The 22,693-nt window shown below is 35.5% G+C and overlaps 1 protein-coding gene across 1 annotated transcript in view; it reads right to left on the bottom strand.

Moving 5' to 3' along the window:
* GALNTL6 (polypeptide N-acetylgalactosaminyltransferase like 6) overlaps positions 1–22,693 on the bottom strand; it is a 1,143,667-nt gene that overhangs the window by 110,633 nt on the left and 1,010,341 nt on the right. Inside the window, exon 8 of the mRNA XM_026017526.2 lies at positions 7,894–8,011. Coding sequence (XP_025873311.1) covers positions 7,894–8,011 — 118 coding nt within the window. The remainder of the gene's footprint in view (positions 1–7,893; positions 8,012–22,693) is intronic.

Genomic DNA, 22,693 nt, shown 5'->3' on the forward strand with positions numbered 1-22,693 from the left:
GTCCCTTTTTTCTTGTACTATTATTATATGCTGTTTTATTTAAAAATTATTATTATTCATCTTTTTTTATTATTAATCTTTTAATAGAATTCTTACCAGTTAGAGTAGATATTCACTTTATGACTCAAAATTCATGTGTAAGTGAATTAGTTTAGCCTATGTTTGTTCACCTCTAACAGGAACTGGCTGCTGCAAGGCGGCTTGCATAACAGGGATCTTTCCTCCATTTTGTCTCAATAACAGCATGCTTCCTGCAAATATGGCTCATCTATCTATCTCTCTTTTAGAACTGTTCCTACCTTCTGATTTGCTGCTTCTCTTCTGTGCCAAACTTCATCAAGGGAAGCCCTGGCCACGAGTAACCACACCTGTTGCTATTGTTTCAAACAAGTGTTGTTGATTTCCCCTCTTAGGATGTGCCAATTACTCTGGGGACTTGAGATCTGCAGGCTTCAAGTGAGATTTGTAGCTGTGGTCATTCCATCTTTCAATGGTCTTGTTTTATCATCGCTGAGAACACTGTTACTGCATATGACATTCTTATTCTTACATTGTGGTTGGGCATAAGATATCTGATAATTTCAAGGATAAAGTTGGTATTTTGTTTCTGCTTCTAGTTCTCCTTTTTTTGAGTGATCTTGCAGAGAAGATCTTTTTTATTTTAAAGCTATAAATCTATTGTCATTGAGAACATTCAATTGTTGAAGTATAAGTTTACTTAAAATTTTTTGGTGGCTAAGTACCACATAGTGAACTTTAAATTTAGCTAATTTTGTGGAGTTATTAATTTTGATTGTTTAAATACAAATAAAATTCATGTTTGTTTGAGAAGCTCTGTAATGAGGTTAAGCTCTAGAATATATTGTTTGCTGAGCTATAACAATTCCAAATTAATGGCTTTATCTTGTTTGAATAAAGAACTGAATGTTTTATACTAATAATTAGTCCCTATTGTGTTTATTCAATTCTTTGTGTGTGTGTGTATATTCAATTCTTTTTTTTTTGTATATTCAATTCTTATTGAATACCTATTGCATTTTGAAGATAGTAAGAAAATAATTTTATATTAAATCATAACAAGAGTTGTCAGCCTTCATATTTAATAAAAATCATATAGGAAGAACCTGCATTTCCTTTTTTTTTTTTTTTTTTGCATTTCCTTTTTTTAAGTGGTTTCAGAGAGTGACAGTAGCTACTTTTTTTTTTTTTTTTTTACCAATTGCATGAAGTCTTCTATTTATCTAGCTTAGAGAAATTAGGTTAATGGCTTTGAGAGCAAACCTGAATTCTAATCCTTGCTTTAATATTAACTAGGCAATGGCCTGTTTCACAATTAGGAAATAGAAGTTATATTTTTACCTTGCATTAGTGTTGAATAGCATAAGAAATTAAATTCAATGACCTTTAAGTGCTAACTCATTACTTTTTCTTGTTAAAGGATCAAGTAATTGTTACCATCACCACAGGAAGAATAGAATGTCCAGAACTTTGGAACACAGGTAGCTCCGTGTAAAAGATTTTACAAGTCACAAAGGGATTAAAAAAAAACCCCACAAAACCCCCAGGATGCTGTTTATTAAAATCTCAGACATATTGTAGTTACTCTAAAGTGAATATATTTATTTGTGTGTGGTAGGATTATAACTTGAAGTACTCATCTGGTCATGCTCAATGTGTTTTCCATTTTCTCTTTTTATTCCAGGAGCATTTTCTTCCCTAGCTACACCATAGTAGAAACAAAGATTCAAAGAAACCCCAGAGGCTTATTTCTGAGCTGATTTTTTTTTTGGCCACTTTATAGAGATGACACAAGACTGGATCTGAGGGAAGGAAAAGAAGGGACAACGATAAAACAAGAGAGGTCATTGGTTTGTAGAACCAGGGTACAGAGGGCAAGAGTTCAGCACTGCAAAACATTGCCATGAAACATCCTTGGGCAGCCATCCTGCCATCCGGGCACTGGGGCACCTGGGTGGGGCTAAAGACTGGAAAGAAGAGCCTCACCCTAGACCTGAACGGAATAAGTGAGAACACTACCTGTATGCAAAGGTAGCAACACACCTGCCTCTGCTGCATGAGCTTTTTCTTATTAGACTAAAAGTTTCTTTTTTTAAAAAAGATTTTAATTATTCATGAAAGAGGGAGAGATAGATAGATAGATAGATAGATAGATAGAGACAAAGAGAGCATAAGCAGGGGGAGAGGCAGAAGGAGAGGGAGAACCAGACTCCCCTTGGAGCTGGGAGCCGGATGTGGAGCCTGATCCCAGGACCTGGAGATCATGACCTGAGCCAAAGGAAGATGCTTAACCATTTGAGCCACCCAGGTGCCCCTAGATTGAAAGTTTCTGACAGCAAGGACTGAATCTCTGGTTAGTCAAGTCAATGTATTAATCATCACTCTATTCTTTCTGCGAATGTATTGAATGGTATTCATATTATGGTGAACCTGCACTGAATACAGGTTATGTTGAGTACACCTGGAATCTATTGCTCCCAGCAGTGAAGTTACATGCTTACCTCAAAGGCAAGCATGTAACTTTTGCCTTTCTTCCCAAGTATGATTATGCTAGCTTAAAAAAATTGTAATTATGTAACTTAATTAAATATCACTTAAACTGATGAAATATGGTTATGAAAGCAGAGAGAATTGTTGTTCATGCCAAAACTAATTTGAGGAGTTTGGAAAGATTGGGTTGTTATTTAAAAAATTTGCTGTCAAATTAAGTATGGATGGAGTAACAATAAAAGATTGGGCAGAATTATGAAAAAATTGAAAGGATTCTGTTATCATATTAAGAAAGCTTCCAAGTGTCTTTAAGTTCTCATTCTGCTGAAAGGAAACCAAACTGGAACTCATAGCAAAGGCAGTATGGGTATGGTTCTTGGACCTCTACCTTTATTCCAATATATGGACCCAAATGCAGAAGGAAAAACTTTGACCTCTCTTACATTAGAAGGCTGGTGAATAAATGCACATTTATATGTTTTACTTTAGAGGAATTTTTAATGTAGTTTTTTTTTTTTTTTGCTTTCCTGCTCTAATTGATGTTTATTTTTAATGGATGAAAGACTCATCTCAGTTGTACTTGATCCAAGGACTTCTACTGGGCTTCCTTTGCCTTTTTCTGCAGAGTCTAGCTTGCATGGCACATACTCAAGGTGAAGGTTGCTGATTAATATTAATAGGGAGAATAAACAAATTTCTCAGGAATAGAATAAAGTCTGACTGGTTAGTTAAAATCTCTGCAATAAATAGGGATAGAAATGGAAATATGAGTTTCTATCTTTTGGAAAGGAAAGAAAAACACTAGTAAGTTGGTTTTCTGGGTAGATTCAGACAGGTGAGGCAGAAAACTGATGGAAAGACTCATGGTTTATGATTCAGTACATTCATTTGATTTGTGTGGTAATTAACTGAATTTCCAGGAGAGGAAAATAAAGCAACTTAGGAAATAAATGAATGTGGATATTGGTTGGAAGGGGAAAGAATACAGGAAGGGACGTAAGCAAACAGGCTATTGCATATGTCCTGAGTTATTACTGTGATATGGAAATAAAATATATTCCAAACAGTACTAATGAGGAGTAATTGCAGTGAATTGATTCTCTAGCTGTCACTGCAAAGTAAGCTCCATCATAGCGAGAATCTTCTCACATTTATCTTTGCATCTTAAGAGTTTATCCCAGAATTGGCACACAGTAATTAATAAATAAGTGTCTGTTGAATGAATTAATGACAGAAAAGCCCTGAAATGTTATGAGACATAAAATATCCTTGAATGTCTGAATCTTAAACTCAACACATGGAAAGGATGACAGCACATAAGAAAGGTGATTGTGTAGTGTGTTACCCCAGTAAGAATGGTTTTGAAGCAGGCTTCCAGGTTTGTTAAATTAATTCTAGGACATAGGGTAGCCATCTCTCCTGGAGGCTGGCATGTTTCTGCAGAGCCAAGGCTAGTGATCAAGGGCTCTTTCCTGACTGCAAATGGCCCAAGAAATGCTGGATCAATGTGAGACCACATTGATAAGCCTCTAGAGGTGGAAAAGAACAGCTCAAACCAAGTTGAATGCTCTTCTATCTGGGTCTAAGCTTTATGTCATGTCCCAGAGAATGTGGTGGGATACAATCCCTGGGCTTCATCCTAAATTTCTTGTGGCTGAGTAATTAGTGTGTATTGCTCATTTTTACTTACTGAAAAGAGTTTTCTATGATTGAAGGGCAGATCTTTTGAAAATGCTAACAATTGGACCTTTATCTTTGGTGAGTGGATGTAAAAAGGCACTCTGAAAAGTCAGAGACCCGTTACACTTTAATATTATTTCAGTGGGTCAAATGGTAGACAACATTTAAAAATGTGGGTTATCTCTTTTGCGCTAAACCGTGCAGTCTGTTTTGGGTTCCTCATTGTTTCCAGGTGCAATTCCAAAATGAGTACCTGGAACAAGGCCTGGAATAAATTAGATGCTCAATAAAACCTTGTTGAACGACTGACTGAATGTTTCTTTCTCCTCCCTAGCAGCTGGCTAACCTAGCAACATTTCAAAGACAGCTGGATAATTCTGGGCCGTTCAGGAGTTCAGATTCATACTGAATGAGACTGAAGACTGGGCAGACAGATCATTTCTCTAGAGAGCTCTTTTCCTCAACTGCCTGCTGAAAATTACACTTGTGTTGGCTTTTATGTTATGGCATGAAATCTACTCATCTAATTAGGGGTTAGAAAAAGAAAGGAGATTTACAGAAAAAGAAAATTGAGGAGCACTCTTAACCAAATACTGTATGACCAAAAACGAAGCCCTCAATGTACAGCAGAATTTTCTAGAAATAGTTTATTTAGTGATGGAACCTTGTCATAAACTGTGGTAAAATGATTCTTTGATTAAAGAGTAGACAGAGAGCAATGATGCCTGATAATGACCATAGATAGAGATAGTTTGAATCGGAGCTTGTAAGTTCTACACTTAAAATAATTTCTATAGTACAGTGTGAAAGAGACTTGCAATCTCTTAGTTATCCATATGTATTTCCTGGATCTCGTGTGCTAGCCAATGTATATCTTCCAGTGCTTTGCCCTGTAAAATTAATCCTAATTTATGGAATATGTCCCAGAATGCAGATGTTTGATTTTTCTTTTATTTTTAATACCATTTCACAGGCTTTGGTGTGTATGGTTCTTTTGATTCATTTCACATGGAGAAAATTCTCCTTGCTTTGATGCGAATTCTACCCATGCCTGTTTAAGTTTGTCTTCCTCATGTTACAAATACTAATAGGGAGGGACAGGAACTGCAAGGTCAGGACACAACAGCAAGAAGAATGAAGGGATATGTCTGAAATGGGACCCTGTAAGAAAGAGCTGTTGCCAAAGAATCTGTCATTCCAACCAAACAACCTGGGGCAATTTAGTCCTGAACTTCCAGCGCTGTTGCCATGGTTTCTAGACAAAGACGACAGGGCTGTATTCCAATTATATCCTTCAGAATGACAGATAACTGAAAAATAGGAAATGGGGTAAGAAAATCTCAGGTCACCCAGAAGAAGTGTGATAGATACAAGTGACACAGAATGAGAGACGCAAGTCTATGTTTGTTTAAGAAATGCTTTTGTGATTTAGAATGCAAATGTATATTGTGCAAGTCCTCTAGGCTTCCCATAGCAATTTTATCCATCATTCAGCTCGATATTCAAAGCCGAGTATCTCTCGCCTAATGTTCCTGATAACATTTTAAACTTAAAGAATCTGTGAATTAACAGTATTTAAGAAAAAAAAATCTTTAACAGTGAAAAGTAGAAAAGCATCCCTTGAATTCTGAAGATATTGCAGATACAATACTATTTTTTCCCTTAATGCTGGGGTCAAACGTAATAATCTCTTTTTTCTAGTTGAAGGTATTCTTGCAAACTGTGCACCTAGCTTTGAGCCATGTCTGATAATCAGTATTATTTTTCCAGGGTCAGCAGTAAGTTTACTGTCATCCTATTGGCTGAAGATACTTGCCTTTTCAATGAGAGGAAAGTTTATGTAGAGATTAATGGGTTCACAATGAACTCTAGAGTGGTACTGGTAGGACTGGTTCTGTATTCTTTGCAGTTAAGCAGAAATGGAGCATTTTAATCCCAAAGCAGCACTAGGTAATTTATATAATCTTTAAAGTTTAAAATACTTTTTAATGTAAAGTCTTTAAAACGTTCAGTCTCAGTTTCTTCATTTGTAAAATGGAATAACACCTACCTCTTAGAGTCGTGTCTTTAAATTAGATGATGTATACCAAACATTTAGCTCAGCATCTGGCACATGCCAGTAAGTAAATGTAGTTTTGTCATCGTTATTACTATTAAACTACCTTCTGTCATATACACTGTGATTAGTATGGAGCTATTACTATAACAGAGAAAGAAACAAAATTGGTAAATTTAAGGATTTAAAACTCTGTATCTACAAAAAGGTTTTTAAAATGTGTTTTAGATGTGAGATTAGATGTGTTTGAATGATGGTGAAAAAAGGCACAAATTTACCAAATGGTATCTCAAGCACTACTGCCCGAAGACTGAGACAGAAACCTCTAGATGTCCTGAAACCTACAATCAGGCCTCCTCAGTTTCTCCTTAAGGATATTTATTTTTTTGACACTGTGAGGACAACATAACACTTTTGTTAACATATTGAATATAGCTGTTACAGTTTTATAAAGATCAGTTTTATCATTTTCTTTCTCTGCATAAATTCAAAGACTTTAGTTGGATTCTTAAATTGAAATTTACTGTACTCAGGATTATTTTTTCCTCATCAAGAATTCGTTTGGTTTTATAAATAGAAGTAATTAGGAAAAATGATTTATTTAGTAAAAGATTGTTTCTTAGTATGATAAATCTTGCAAAATCAATCTATCTTCTGTATAAATAATAACAATGATAAAGAAAAAAAGAAAACAAATTTCTTTTCCTTTATGAAATTACTTTTTCAAAAAAAAAAAACATCTTGGAGATTCAGAGTACAACCTTTCAAACAGTTTATTTTGCTTTGCTTGGCTGGTTTTCATATGTTATAGTGAATTCCTTTCATTCATAAACCCTGAAACTTGAATTCTATCATATGTCTGTACATATATATAATAACATATATAATTTTACTGAGTATTTATGGTCAAAGTAAGTAGAGACCTGGGCAATTTAAGATAAAAATATGTAAAAACAATCATATATTATGGAATTATATGAAGAAGAGCCTTAATTTGTTATTCATATTTTTTTTTGTTATTCATATTTTAAGTTACTTTTCTGTTACTGAAATTTTGGAACAACTGATTATGATTAAAATATGAACCATTATTTCTAAAATAAATACAAAGGGCACAAACTCCAGTAACCCAATTACTTTTGTCTTAATTCGTTTTATCTGTGTGGTTTATTTTTATTTTTTTAAAGACACAGAAAGAAAGAGAGAGGCAGAGACACAGGCAGAGGGAGAAGCAGGCTCCATGCAGGGAGCCCAATGTGGGACTTGATCCCAGGTCTCTAGCATCATGCCCTGGGCCAAAGGCAGGTGCTAAACCACTGAGCCACCCAGGGATCTCCCTACCTATGTGGTTTAAATGCTGTAAAAGGAATGTTTTGTCGGTGGAGCAGCAGGTCTGTTGGCACACCAAGTTTTCTGCCTGCAAATGGGATTTTGAATTACATCTTTTATGCATTTCTTTGATGGCGTTCCTATATCCCACTGAATGCCTCAGAAGGAAGCACCTTCTCTCATCCAAAAGCTGACTTGGAAAGATGACATAGCTATTTTTGTTGTCATGCTGTAACATAGGTCACAAAACAGAATGATGACACTCTATGGGAATCATCAAGTTTATATAGACAGAGTTTAAGAGCATCTTGGTAACTTACCTTAAAAGAGATTTCGTATTGTTCTCCTCCCCAGATTTCTAAACCTGGATCATAGCCACCCAATTCCCAAAACCATTTTCGATTCACAGCAAAGAGACCTCCAGCCATAACAGGAGACCTGTGAAATGGATAAAATAATTTTTAGACTAAGAACATTTGTTTGGAAAAAAATAAAAGTGAACTTCAAGATATGCATGACTCTTCAGTACTTGTTTTTTTTTTTTTTATAAGTGGATATAGGGTTCTCATTTGGTCTCTAATTGCTCTTTGAATCTTCATGAGCTTTAAACTTTGTGCTTCAGTTTCTAATGCAATTACTGTCCTGTAGAGCCACATTTACTCCATATATTTATCATTAGAGAGAAATACATGACTGTTAGTGACTGATATACTGAGATGTATCATTCAATTTTATGACTTTTCCTTAAGTGAGAGGAATCTTGCACTATCAGACAGATAAAAACATAGAAAACACTCTTATAGACAATATTTTTGATTTAATCTCTTAGTACATATTCACCAAGAATTTCCTGCTGTAAAATGGTCACGTCCATTTTGCAGACTATGAGATGATCAGTAGAGTAAAATTGAGAATTGGTTATTTAATTAAGATGCCAAAGATGGAATTTAAACTAGGCCTTTTTATCTATACCCTAAAAAGTATAGAACACTTCTGAAAGAAATTGAGGAAGACACGAAGAGATGGAAAAATATTCCATGCTCATGGATTGGAAGAATTAATATTGTGAAAATGTCAATGTTACCCAGGGCAATTTGCACGTTTAATGCAATCCCTATCAAAATACCATGGACTTTCTTCAGAGAGTTAGAACAAATTATTTTAAGATTTGTGTGGAATCAGAAAAGACCCCGAATAGCCAGGGGAATTTTAAAAAAGAAAACCATATCTGGGGGCATCACAATGCCAGATTTCAGGTTATACTACAAAGCTGTGGTCATCAAGACAGTGTGGTACTGGCACAAAAACAGACACATAGATCAATGGAACAGAATAGAGAATCCAGAAGTGGACCCTCAACTTTATGGTCAACTAATATTCGACAAAAGAGGAAAGACTATCCACTGGAAGAAAGACAGTCTCTTCAATAAATGGTGCTGGGAAAATTGAACATCCACATGCAGGAGAATGAAACTAGACCACTCTCCTGCACCATACACAAAGATAAACTCAAAATGAATGAAAGATCTAAATGTGAGACAAGATTCCATCAAAATCCTAGAGGAGAACACAGGCAACACCCTTTTTTAACTCAGCCACAGTAACTTCTTGCAAGATACATCCACGAAGGCAAAAGAAACAAAAGCAAAAATGAACTATTGGGACTTCATCAAGATAAGAAGCTTTTGCACAGCAAAGGATACAGTCAACAAAACTAAAAGACAACCTACAGAATGGGAGAAGATATTAGCAAATGACATATCAGATAAAGGGCTAGTTTCCAAGATCTATAAAGAACTTATTAAACTCCACAGCAAAGAAACAAACAATCCAATCATGAAATGGGCAAAAGACATGAACAGAAATCTCACAGAGGGAGACACAGACATGGCCGACAAGCACTTGAGAAAATGCTCTGCATCACTTGCCATCAAGGAAATACAAATCAAAACCACAATGAGATACCACCTCCCACCAGTGAGAATGGGGAAAATTAACAAGACAGGAAACCACAATGTTGGAGAGGATGCGGAGAAAAGGGAACCCTCTTACACTGTTGGTGGGAATGGGAACTGGTGCAGCCACTCTGGAGAACTGTGTGGAGGTTCCTCAAAGAGTTAAAAATCGATCTTCCCTATGACCCAGCAATTGCACTGCTGGGGATTTACCCCAAAGATACAGATGCAATGAAACGCCGGGACACCTGCACCCCGATGTTTCTAGCAGCAATGGCCACAATAGCCAAACTGTGGAAGGAGCCTCGGTGTCCATCGAAAGATGAATGGGTATAGAAGATGTGGTCTATGTATACAATGGAATATTACTCAGCCATTAGAAACGACAAATACCCACCATTTGCTTCGACGTGTGGATGGAACTGGAGGTCATTATGCTGAGTGAAATAAGTCAATCGGGGAAGGACAAACATTGTATGGTCTCATTCATTTGGGGAATATAAATAATAGTGAAAGGGAATAAAGGGGAAAGGAGAAAAAAATTAGTGGGAAATATCAGAAAGGGAGACAGAACATGAAGACTCCTAACTCTGGGAAACGAATGAGGGGTGGTGGAAGGGGAGGAGGGCGGGGGTGGGGGTGACTGGGTAGCGGGCACTGAGGGGTCACTTGACGGGATGAGCACTGGGTGTTATTCTGTATGTTGGCAAATTGAACACCAATAAAAAATAAATATATTATTAAAAAAATAAAGGAGTTCATGACCACTAAAAAAAAATCAAAATAAAAAATAAACTAGGCCTTTTTACTGTAATTATATTATTATTTTCAGGCTTTCTCTGCTTTTCCAAGAACTATTCCTTTTGATCAAACAATAATTTTCAAGTATGTCCTTCCTATTAGGACACAGTGTAGTCCCCCTGCTATGTAATGAGATAATTTATAATCATTGGGTCCTGTCCTAAAATTTTTGAAGTTTAAAGGTAGCTCTATGGTGATCCCTGGGTGGCTCAGCGGTTTAGCGCCTGCCTTTGGCTCAGGGCGTGATCCTGAGGTCCCGGGATTGAGTCCCACATCAGGCTCCCTGCATGGAGTCTGCTTGTCCCTCTGCCTGTGTCTCTGCCTCTTTCTCTTTGTGTCTCTCATGAATAAATAAATAAAATCTTTAACAATAAAAAAAAGGTAGCTCTAGTTTTTTGAGCACTCAGTATATGCTGGGTTCTTGGATAAAAGTTTTACCCAATTCCTTTGATTTATCCTCACTACAATCCTGTGAATATCATTCCTATATACTGTTTGAAAAAGCAGGTAGAGAGAGGAAAGGACCAGGGGGCTGGAGCTAGTGGTGGTACAGGGGATGGACCACGTCTTCTGATTTCAAAGTCTTTGAGCTCTACCATGATATAGTTTCCGTTACAGTGTTTGGGTGTGAAAAGAGATGAATACATAAATGTAGATATAAAACAATTAGAGAATGCCCTTATGCAGACAAAGCCAATCTATAAAAACACACATTTCCCACACAGTTTTTGTGATAGTTTTGAAAAAATTTTGAAACAAAGGATGTTTATAAATAAGAGTACAAGGCATTCAATGTTGAAGATACACATTTAAAAATATGCCTAAACATATTAGACATATCGATTTATACACCAACTGAAGGCTTGCTCATGGTAAGTTTTATGAGACACTTGAGCAACATAAACCTGAATTTGTTTGTGTGCTATATATTTCAAAGAAATTGTATGTTAAAATGGTATTTGGCATCATTACTTCAGTTTAAGATATTTTTTAATGTGTAGACTCTATGTTGATGGGAAGATTGCAAGGCAGAAAAGGGGATTATTATCCCATCTAGGAAAGTGATCAGGTTTAAAAAAAATAACCTGAAGAATCTCATGCAATTTTAAGTTCTGTTTGAAATAAAAACCCTAGAATCAGATGTAACCTACTTTATCCCTCTCTCCAGCAGCCTAATCTTTTCCCATTTTCCACGCCCTGAATTTCAGGGCAGAATTATAACTGTAGCTGGAACAAATTAGAACTGTAACATATATGGGGGGCAGTTCCCCCATGAACACACTCCCACAGTATAACCTCTGTTTCTGCAGGGCTTGGGCACATGTAATGAGGACTTTCAATCCTATTCGAACTGAACCAGAAATGGAAAAATCTTAAGCCATATAAGAGTATTCTTATTCGATCATGTAAAATACGAGACCAAAGTGCATAAAAATTTATGCTGTGCAGAAGAAATCTCAAAACTAGAAAGATCATAGATCTAGAATTACAGAAATTAGTAAGAGAAAGACCTATTTTGATCTTTTGTTGGTAGGTATGTATTGTATATAATTTTTTGGAAACACAGTATCTTGTTTTCTTAATAAGTTTATGAGTAAAACCATGTAGTGCATTCTAAGTTGATTTTAGATATAACAAAATGAATTCAAATGGATCCTTTTGGCCTTCACTGATGTTTTTACCAAGTTCCAAATAAATTAATGTTTCCTTTTTGATTAGTGTGAATGACTGGTAAGAAACCAACTTTTTATTTATGTGCATATTTACTCATATTTGTCCATTAATCTTTTAAACAGCTTACTTGAGGTACAATGGTATACAATGAATTGCACATATTTTAAGTATACAATTTGATGAGTGTTGACTTATGTATATATACCCCTGTGCAGCTATCACCACATTCAAGACTATGAACATACTTGTCATCCTCCTAAATTTTCTTGTAATCCCTCTCTTCTGACCTCGTTCCCTTTGTCTAGGCAACCACTGGTCTGCTGTCTATTACTATATATTAGCTTGTGGTTTCTAGAATTTTATGTAAATGTAATCATATACAGTTTGTTTTCTTTTTCTGGGTGGGTCTGGCTTCTTTTGTTCAGTAAAATTATTTTTAGCTTCATCTATGTTTAGCATGTATTAATAGTTCACTCCTTTTTTATTGCTGAGTAGTATTCCATTTCATTGAACACAGCACAGTTTGATTATCCATTCATTTATTGATGGGCATTTGGGTTGTGTCTAGTTTTGAGCTGTTACAAACAAAGCTGCTATGAATTTGGTTAACTAGTCTTTGTATGGACATATGCTTTCATTTCTTTCTTGAGGAAATTCCTAGGAGTGGAATGACTAGATCATATGATGGGTTTAACTTTCAAAGATACTGTCAAACTCTTTTCCAAAGTGGCTGTACCATTTTATATAGAGTTCTAGTTGCTACATTTTCTCACCAATACTCGATATGAGCAGTGTTTTGAAGTTTAGATATTATGATAGGGATATAATTGTATCTTAGGGTGGTTTCCATGATAATTAATGACTTTGAACATGTCTGTGTCACCTTCTCTCATTTTCCTTGTCAGTCTGGCTAGAGGTTTACCAATTTTATTGATCTGCTTAAAGAACTAGCTTTTGGTTTCACTGATTTTTCTCTGTTGTTTTCACTTATAGTTCATCGATTTCTCTTTAGTTTTTATTGTTTTAATCTTCTACTTTGTGTTTAATTAGCTCTTCTTTTTCTCATTATTTAAGGTAGAAGCTGAGATAATTGATTTGAGAGTTTTCTTTTTTCTAATATAGGTATTGAGTACTACAAATCTCCCCTAAGCAGAATTCCACAAAAATGATATACAGTGTTCTCATTTTCATTATGTTTGAAATATTTCCTAACTTCTCTGTTTTCTTTCTTTGATCCATCCACATGTTATATAGACATGTGTAAATTAGTTTCCAAATATTTAGTTTTTTTTTATAGATAATCCCTTTATTTATTCAAGCCTTTTTTTATTCAAGGATTTTTAAGAGACTTTTTTTTTGTTCTTAATTCTAATTTAATTCTATTGTACTCAGATAGTATACTTTGTATTACTGATTTCTTTCAAATTTATTATGACTTTTGAATGGCTCAGAATAGGCCTATCTTGATAAATGTTCCATATACATTTGATAAGAATGCATATTCTATTGCTGTTGAGTGGAGTGGCCTATAAATATTTATTAGGTAAAGTTGGTTGATAGTGCTCTTCAAGTCCTATATATTCTTATTGATTTTCTGTTTCCTTGTTCTATTAATTATAGAAAGAGGGATATTGTAATCTATGACTATAATTATAAATTTGTCTTTTTCTTTGTGTTCTTCTATCAGTTTTTTGCTTCATGTATTTTTTAGCTCTGTTAATAAGTACATAAAGGTCTAGGATTTTATGTGCTTTTGATGAATTAACCTTTCCCTAGTTATAAAGTGGCTTTTATCACCTCTGGTAGTATTCTTTGCTTTACCCCTTCAGTTATCTTTGGATTTGTACTACTTAAACACTAATATTTACAACTTTTATATCTTTTTACTTTATTGAAAAAAGCTTTTGTGTCAGTAAAGTGGTTTTCTTGTTGGCAGCATAGATTTGCATCTTGCTATTTTATAATCTCTGCCTTTTAATTGGGTTATATAGATCACTTACTTTTAATATGATTATTCATGTGATTAAGCTTTAACTTATCAACTGCTTTGTTTTTTATTTGTCCCATTAAAAAAAAAAGATTTTATTTATTTATTTGAGAGAAAGTGAATGAGAGAAAGCACAAGACGGGGAGGGACAGAGGGAGAGGGAGAGGGAGAAGTAATATCCCCTGTTGAGCAGAAAGCCTGCACAGAGGTCCATCCAAAGTTGCTGGGATCATGACCAAGCTGAAGGCATATGCCTAACTGATTGAGCCACTTAGGCTCCCCTCTATTTGTCTCATTTATTATTTCCTTTTCCATATTTTCATTCATTGAATATTTTCTGTGATTCCATTTAGTGTCCTTTTTAACTTAACAAAGACTCCTTGTTTTTTTACTTTAGTGGTTGCTTTAGGGTTTATATCATACATATTTATTTTTGATCATTTTCCTTCCAGTTACCTTCCATTGTACAACTATACATAAATTATAAAAACCTTTTGATAGAATGCTTTCATTTATCTTCCCCCAACTTTTGTACTTTGTTACCATACATTTTACTTTTCCACATGTTATGAATCCCACTTATGTTATTTTTATTTTTGTTAAGCAATTATCTTTCAAAAAGACTGAAAAATAAAATGTAATATATGTAAAATTATACTATAAACATCATTTTTGTTTCCTTAATTCTTTTGTATGGACCAGATTTCCATCCTTCCATCTTTCTGCTTAAATGATTTTCTTTAACATTTCTTGTAGTGGGAGTTTGATCTTCTGCATTCATGAAAACATCTTGTCATCTACATTTTCAAAGATACTTTTATTGGCTATAGAATATAGGCCTAACAGCTTTTTTCTTTCAATCCTCTAAAGATGTTGCTTACTCTCTTCTCATTTGCATTGTTTTCCATAAAAAAATGTATTTTTATCTTTGTTTTTCTGTACATAATGAGTTTTCTCCCCCCACCGGCTGCTTAAGATCTTCTCTATATGATTGGATTTGAGCTATTATCTAAGATATGACACATGTTATGTGCTTTTCTTGGTGTAGTTACTTGTGCTTGGGATTACTTGAGTTTCTCGGACCTGTATGTATAGTTTTCATGAAATTTGGACAATTCTTGGGCATTATTTCTTTCAGTATTCTTTTTGTTCGTACCTTTTATTCATATCTTCCAGGGAATCCAATTATACACTTTGTTTATCTCCATAACTTCTCTTTTTGTGTTTCATTTTGGATGCTATATCTTCCAGTTTACTACTCTCTCTCTCTCTCTCTCTTTTTTCTTTTGGTAATGTCTAATCTGATAATTTCATCCAAAGCGTTTTTAATCTTACACTGTTTTTTACCTTTAAGATTTTTATTTTAGTCTTTTTATATCTTACATGTCTCTGCTTAACATTCTGAACATGTAGAACACTGTTATCATTACAATCCTAATGTCCTTATCTATTGACTCTTAGGTCTTAGTTTCCACTGACTGAATTATTTACTCATTATGGGCTATATACTGACTCGACTGGTAATTTTTTCATCAGGTTCTAGAACTTTTACATTTTGGGGTGCTGGATATTTTGATATTTTTTAAAACATTTTGTTCTGGGATGCAGTTACATTACTTGGAAATAGTTTGACCCTTTTGGGTTTTGTTCTTACAGTTTATTAAGCAGGACTAGAATAGTGCATAATCTAGGGCAAATTATTCACTACTCTTAAGGACAGACTTTCTGTGTGCTCTACTGAATGTCCTACAAATCACCAAGTTTGTCAGTCTGTCTGGTGGGAACAGACACTATTCCCAGACTTCTGTTTGTTCTGGGTACTGTTTTTCCTAATTCTTTTGAATGTTTGTTGGTTTGCTTTTCCCAGTGTTGGGTAGTTTCTTCACACACATGCTCCTATCATTACTCTACTGAATACTCAAGGGGTACAGATCTGCAGATCTCTGGTGCTTGCTGTGTAGCTCTCTTCTTATGGTGTTCTACCTTAATGTTCTAGCTTCCCCATTATCCCCAAGTTCTCAGCTCCATATAAACTCAAACTGAGCCCCATGTGAGTTCCGCTTCCTCATACCTCAACCTAGAAACTCTCAAGCCAAGAAGCATGCTTCACTTTATTGCCTCTCATCTCTCAGGGATCATTGCCCTTCACTGCCAGATGTTGAGTGTCTTGAAAAATCACTGTTTCATGTATTTCATGTCTTTTCAGATGAATGGATAAATCTAGCCCATATTACTCCATCTTGTCCAGCTGTGGAAGTCTGAAAATCTATCCATTAATTTTTATTTTAAAGCATTAAGAATCATCTTTATTTAATATTTTGAATACAGAATAAATTCACATATTTATAAACATTCTTGCTCTTACATTTATCCATTGCCACTCTATTTTTTTTAAATCACAAACAACCACTATTATTTATTGGATGTCCTTCCAGAGATATTTTCTGCTTATCTAAATGATTGTATGTTACATACAGTGTTCTCTACATAACTTTAAAAATATACCTAATTATTAAAGGTTAGCTAATATGTTTTAATGATCATGCCATATTGAAAAGACCTTACTTGTTTTATTTTTAAAATATCTGCCCATTCTGCCCATCATTCTATCATGCTTATATATGCATATATATATTTTGTGAAAATTTATACTACTTTCAAAATTTTGCTCTTTCAAAATTTCTACAGTAACGTGTGTATGAATACATCTTACGATAAATTTCTGGAATTATATATCCTGATTAGCTAGAAAGAGTAAAAGTTTACAAATTTATTTACTTGTTCACTCCTAGAAATTAAAAGTTCACATTGACTTGTGTCCTAACCAAAAGCTTTAGCTCACATTCCATACCACTCCAAGCCCAATGATTTGGGACCCTATAAAATAAGAGTTAGAGAAGAGTAGCAATCCTATTGAGAAATTACAGATCTATCATAAAATATTAGTATAGTTCAAACTACAGTTAAAACTTGCTAGCGACATATTATTGTGACAATATTCAGAAAGCAATTGTTGAAAAGTTTCACAGGGTAAATGATTCAAAAAAATAAATGGAAAGAAAGGGAGGGGGAGTTAAGGATGGATTTAACACTAAGGAAGATGGTGTACAAAGGTTCTGTGGTAGGAAGAAGCTGTAGTAATAAGATATGTAAGAAGGACAGTCCTGCAGAAGCCAGAGCATGAGGGGAGGATGCATGCAGAGAGTGTAGAGCCCACACAGAGGGGTTCCCACTGGCAACATACACGAGTGTAACACAGAAAATTATTGATAAATAAATCAGTATTTGTTCTTCTCATTTGATCACCACAACCTTCTCATTTCAAGCACAGAGCTAACCAGGACAGCAGCTTCGGTGCTTTTTATGGCTTGGAAAGAAGCTCCTAATAGATAAGAGCTTCTTTTATTCTTAAGGGAGTGTAAGCAGCCTGAAGAGATCATGCAAGATGTCCTAGAGAGGGAAGAGAGAACCATAAGTTGTGAAGTCCTGGGGTGATAGAGGCACCCCTCTGCACTGTGAGTGCTTTGGGAGATGGCGGGGCCTCCTGCGTGGAACACATAGGGAAGCTATACACCTTGAACTGGGACTCAGCCTTGACAAACTTTATCTTGCATGAAATTAACAGAACTGTTGATTTGAAGGAACCAAGTGGCTTGGGTGGTAGGAGTCTTGGTGACAATGCTAGGAACTGACAGTTATGATCAGAGGGATTACTCTGATAATTTGGCTTGGATGAGATTCTAGAACCATTGCCTTCCCTGAAAATAGGGGAATTTCAATGAGAGAGACAGTGAATCTCCTACTAACTAGTTTTGTGAAGGAGACTCAGAGCAGGAGTTACATGGCTCTGAAGAAAATGTAATATTGTGATCTATTATGCTCAGGCTGAGTTTGTGGATGGAAATTCATACCCACAACATAAATATTAGTTAACTATTGTGCAATGTTGCACTGAGGTCAAGAGAAGAAAGTTGACTGTGTTCCTCACATATTAAAGATAAAAGATTTTAATGTGACACATTATTTTCTCCTCCAAGGAAACAAAGAAAGGAAGTTTATTATTTTCAACATGTTCTCCTACTCTCTGTTTTCCATTTTAAATACAATGCTAATTGTTTGAAACTCTCCTCATTGGTCCTATTTCTCACAATCTCTCATTTGTTTTGTCTTTACATTCCTTGATTTCTTCCAAAATATTCCTACTGGTTTTGTTCCCCTGGAATGTTAACATACTGCAGACATGCTCTCTCTCTCTCTCTCTTTTTTTTTTTAAGATTTCATTTATTTATTTGAGAGCGAGGGAGAGGGAGGGAGGGAGGAGGGAGAGAGAGAGAGAGAGAGCGAGCATGAGTGGGGAGGTGAGGCAGAGAGGGAGAAGCAGACTTCCCACTGAACAGAGAGCTGGATGTGGGGCTTGATTCCCAAGACCCTGGGATCATGACCTGAGTTGAAGGCAGATGCTTAACCAACTGTGCCACCCAGGCACCCCTATAGATATGTTCTAATGTGGTTCTATGTTCATATAGTTTTTGGCATATTAATGTACTTTATGAGTATTACTCATAACATCATAAATCAAGGTCTTAAGTTTTGCTATTAACAAACACGCATCATCCTTGGGACATCTTTTAAAATTGATATAGCATGAAGCAACATGTTCCTATTGAACATTCTTTATTCTTCAGGTTACAAAAATGTAACTTTTGAATGCTTAATGGAAATCAATTTTCTATTTTATGTTAAGATCATTGAATCAGGTAATAAATATGTTTCTTTTTTACCTACAGTAGACTAGTTTACTTTTCCATGTCAAGTTTTGCATTCCAAAATTTGCTGACTTTAAATTTATGAGCCTATTATATACAAGTAGAGTAGAACCATTCTTTATTTGGCACTCGTGAAAAAAAATCTTCATGTTTTCATTTGCAAATACATTTCCAAAGTGTATAGTTTTTTTTTTTTCCTTTTTGCTAAACCAGGATGTAGTTCTTATGTGTTGTAGCCTTACCCTGTGATTCCCATTGCATTCTGGGGAGTGGATGATCATCTTATTCTCTATTTCACATGTTGACTCTTTTTCCCCACATGTGAAAAATACAGTGGGGTTTTAATAAACTTTTTCCCTAAATTTTTACCTACTTTCTCATTTTCAGATAAAAAGTGTTATTTTGAATTTTAATACATCTCATGTTCATTTTGGGGGTCTCATAATAAAAAACCCATCACAATGAAAGATAAACATGCATAAAAATTTATTTTTAAAATTTGGCCCAGAAAATAAATTGGCTCTCAATTGCCGTTCCTTTTAGTGGCTGCAGTGAGAATTCTGGACATGTGGGTTGCAATGTGAATTTGATCAGAAATGAAATGGCACAATTTCCCTCAGGACTCAATCAAGCCAAGTCAATCAACACAGAGATGAACCACATAATTTTCAATTATGTAACTAGAATTTTTTAGTTGGCCCATGACTCAACAATTACAGAACAATTACAGCTAAAATATCATTATTTTCAGCTAGAATTCAATTGTTGAGTAAAATGATATTGCAGATTAAGACATAATATTTTTCTAACAATTTCGTTCTTTTAAATATTAAATCATTAATTAGAATTTTGAAAAGAGTGGTTAAAAAACTATTGATAAATTCATCTGTATATTTGTCTTTAAAAATTACTTTTTGGTTATAATTTCCTTATCTTTTTTTTGTGTAATGTGGGCCATAAGGATGAGGGAGGAATGCTATCTTTCTGTTACGCAAGCAGTGGTCACTCTAGGGACAAAAAAATGAAGTAGGTCCTGGGCTGGGAGAAAGAGATCCTCTTTAGAAGAGCAGAATTCAGAAACGGAGGGAAAATTTGATTCCAGTCATAGAAAGCTACACTTTCTCTTAACTCATTCACATTGGGACTGTGTATGTATAATGGGAGAAATGGCTCTGATACGTGCAAGCTGAAAGAATAGTGTAAGTAAAGAAGTTTAACACTTAGCACCCAGGCATATGTCTAGAGTCAGCAGAGCTAAGCTGAGTTTTTCTCTGCACCCTGCTGTCCGAAGATGTCCTGATAGACCAGTGACTGGATCTATGTCTAAGCATCGTTGCATTTATATATATATTATATATATATATATTTATGTATATATATATAATATATATATATAAAGATTTATTTATTTATTTGAGAGAGAGAGAGAGAGAGAATGAGAGAGTGAGTGTGTATAGAGGAGGAGGAGAGGGAGAGGGAGAGACTCTCCAGCAGACTTCTCACTGAGTGCAGTCTGACACCAGGCTCGATCTCATGACCCTCAGATCATGACCTGAGCCGAAAATCAAGAGTTGGGTGCTCAATCAACTGAGACACCTGGCTGCCCCCACACTTGATTTTTTTGAAAAATAAGAACAAGTGGTAGTAGCAGCAAAAATAGCAACAAAGATTTTCTCCTTTTCTTTCTGAGAGGCAATGATTATTTGGGCTATATCCTAGGAATGAGGGGTTCTTTTTCTTACCAAGTAGAAGATAGAGTCTAAAAGTAACACAACAAAATGGGGATCTCAGATTTGTTGAATTTGAATATTAAGTGACATTTGACTTTATGCTAGATTGTAACAATAATGGTTTCCCAGTGAATCATGGTTTCTTGTATCCACGTCCTTGTGTGATATATTATCTTTGATTTACTTGGCAATGTGACTTGGTTTAGCTAACATCAACAAATGTGGTATAAGCAGAGGCTTTGTACTGGGGCTTGCCCTTTTTCCTACTTCTTTGAGGAGCCTGCTACCATGTGAAGAATCCTGGCTAACCTGTTGAAGACACATGGTCCAGTTGACAATCAGCACCAGCTACTAGATCTGTAAGTGAGGCCATCTTAGACTATTCAGCTCCAGGTAAACCATCAGATGCCTCCTGCCACATAAGTAATCCCAGACATGGGGTAGCCATCTGTTCTGTTTTGCTTGAGACTAATGGGTTTCTGGGATGTTGGAGTTTCAGTGCTAAAGCTGGGAAGTCCCAGGCAAACCAAGACAAACTTAGGCAAGACCAGCAGAAGAATCATTCAGTGGACCTTAGTCTCCATTTCTGAACTAAAGCATTGTGAGTCAACAAAATGTTTGCTGTTTTAAGCCACTGGATTCTGAGATGGTTTGTTCAATGCACTCGTAGATAGCCGATTCGTTTTGCATCCCAAGCTCTTAAAGAGGACATATTTTCAGTTCTGTTAAGCTGCTGGTAATGACAATAATCTTTGATAGAGACAGGATTTTGGTTAGTTTTCTAATTTCTAAGGTCTAACATAGGCTTATTTTTTGGAGCATTTTTTAAAGTTATCTCCACTGATGCCCTAGGATATGTTACACTGCATAACTGGATTTTAGGGCTGCTCATAATGAAAGCCAAAGCCTTTCTTCAAAAAAAAAATTTCTATATGTCTAGATTTACAAATGCAAATGTTGATGTTTAGAAAAGGGTTAGTAGAAAAGGAATAAGGGCCAAGTAGTTATCCAAGAGCAGGTGGCAGAATTATGACTTTTTCAGCTTTTTGGATAAAATGAGGAGGAAAACAAAATTATAAATCATAGTATGAATTTTGTACTATATTATGCCGTGACTTATAATTTTGTTTTCATCACAAACATGAACACATAGAATACAATGTAATTGTTTAAAGGTTAATAAAACTTAATATACTTTTGGCTGCTTTTTAAGTATTTAGAACAGTGGACTTCCCTGTTCTAAAGGGTATTGAGTTGATGGAAGAGGAAATCTTGTGCATGTCAGCACAAGTTGCACAGGGCATTAAACTGGACTGCAGCCTTAATGAGGGGGTGATGGCCTCACTTTGGTGTTCTAATGATGTTGATAGTTATGAAGTTGCTCAGAGTACTGCTGCCTCCATATCTCAGCAGTTGCCACTGATCTAACATGAGATTAAATAGAAACTTCTAGATGTCAAAAGGCGACATCAACAAATGTCTCTCTAAGTGTCAGAGGAAAATGGTGAAATTTTTTTTTTTTTAGTTTAGTTTTATGTGACCAAGAAGCTGGGTCCCTCAGCTACTTCTCTGTGGCCTAAAATGGTGTGTGTGTGTGTGTGTGTGTGTGTGTGTGTGTGTATGTGTATGTATGGGCAGACGGAAGACCTCCGAGAATGGGCACAAGAGTGATTGGTCCAAAATACTGTTCCTCACTCCTGTAGTGAGTGTGGGATGGATTCACCTGCGTGGGTGCAGCTGGTATGTCCTGATCATCCTGTCCTTTAAATAGATGCATGCTAAACAATATAGTGGGAGACCACCTACACTCTGCTCCTCAAGACGCAGAACACCTGGTCTCCCCCCAGTGAAAACTCTTCATTGGTGTCTGAGGGGCAAATAAAGTGTAAATGTGATGGCTTATTTTCTTAAGTCACTTCTTGTTCATTTCTCCCTTTGAGCAATATGAGGGATTGGAGACTTGGCTCAAGGTACAGTTTTGGATTTTTATCCTCCAAAATTATGTCCTCAGTACAGTTATCCTGCAATTCTTATTGGATCCAGTTATTTCTAATTTCTTTTTTCTTAAGATTTATTTATTTATTTTAGAGAGAGAGGAAAGCGAGGAGGGGATGGGTAGAGGGAAAGGGGGAGGGAGAGAATACCTAGCACACTCCCATCTGAGCAGAGATCTGGGTGTGAGGCTTGATCTCATGACTCTGAGTCAC

The sequence above is a fragment of the Vulpes vulpes genome, chromosome 9, assembly GCF_048418805.1.
Source record: "Vulpes vulpes isolate BD-2025 chromosome 9, VulVul3, whole genome shotgun sequence".
Lineage (NCBI taxonomy): Eukaryota > Metazoa > Chordata > Mammalia > Carnivora > Canidae > Vulpes > Vulpes vulpes.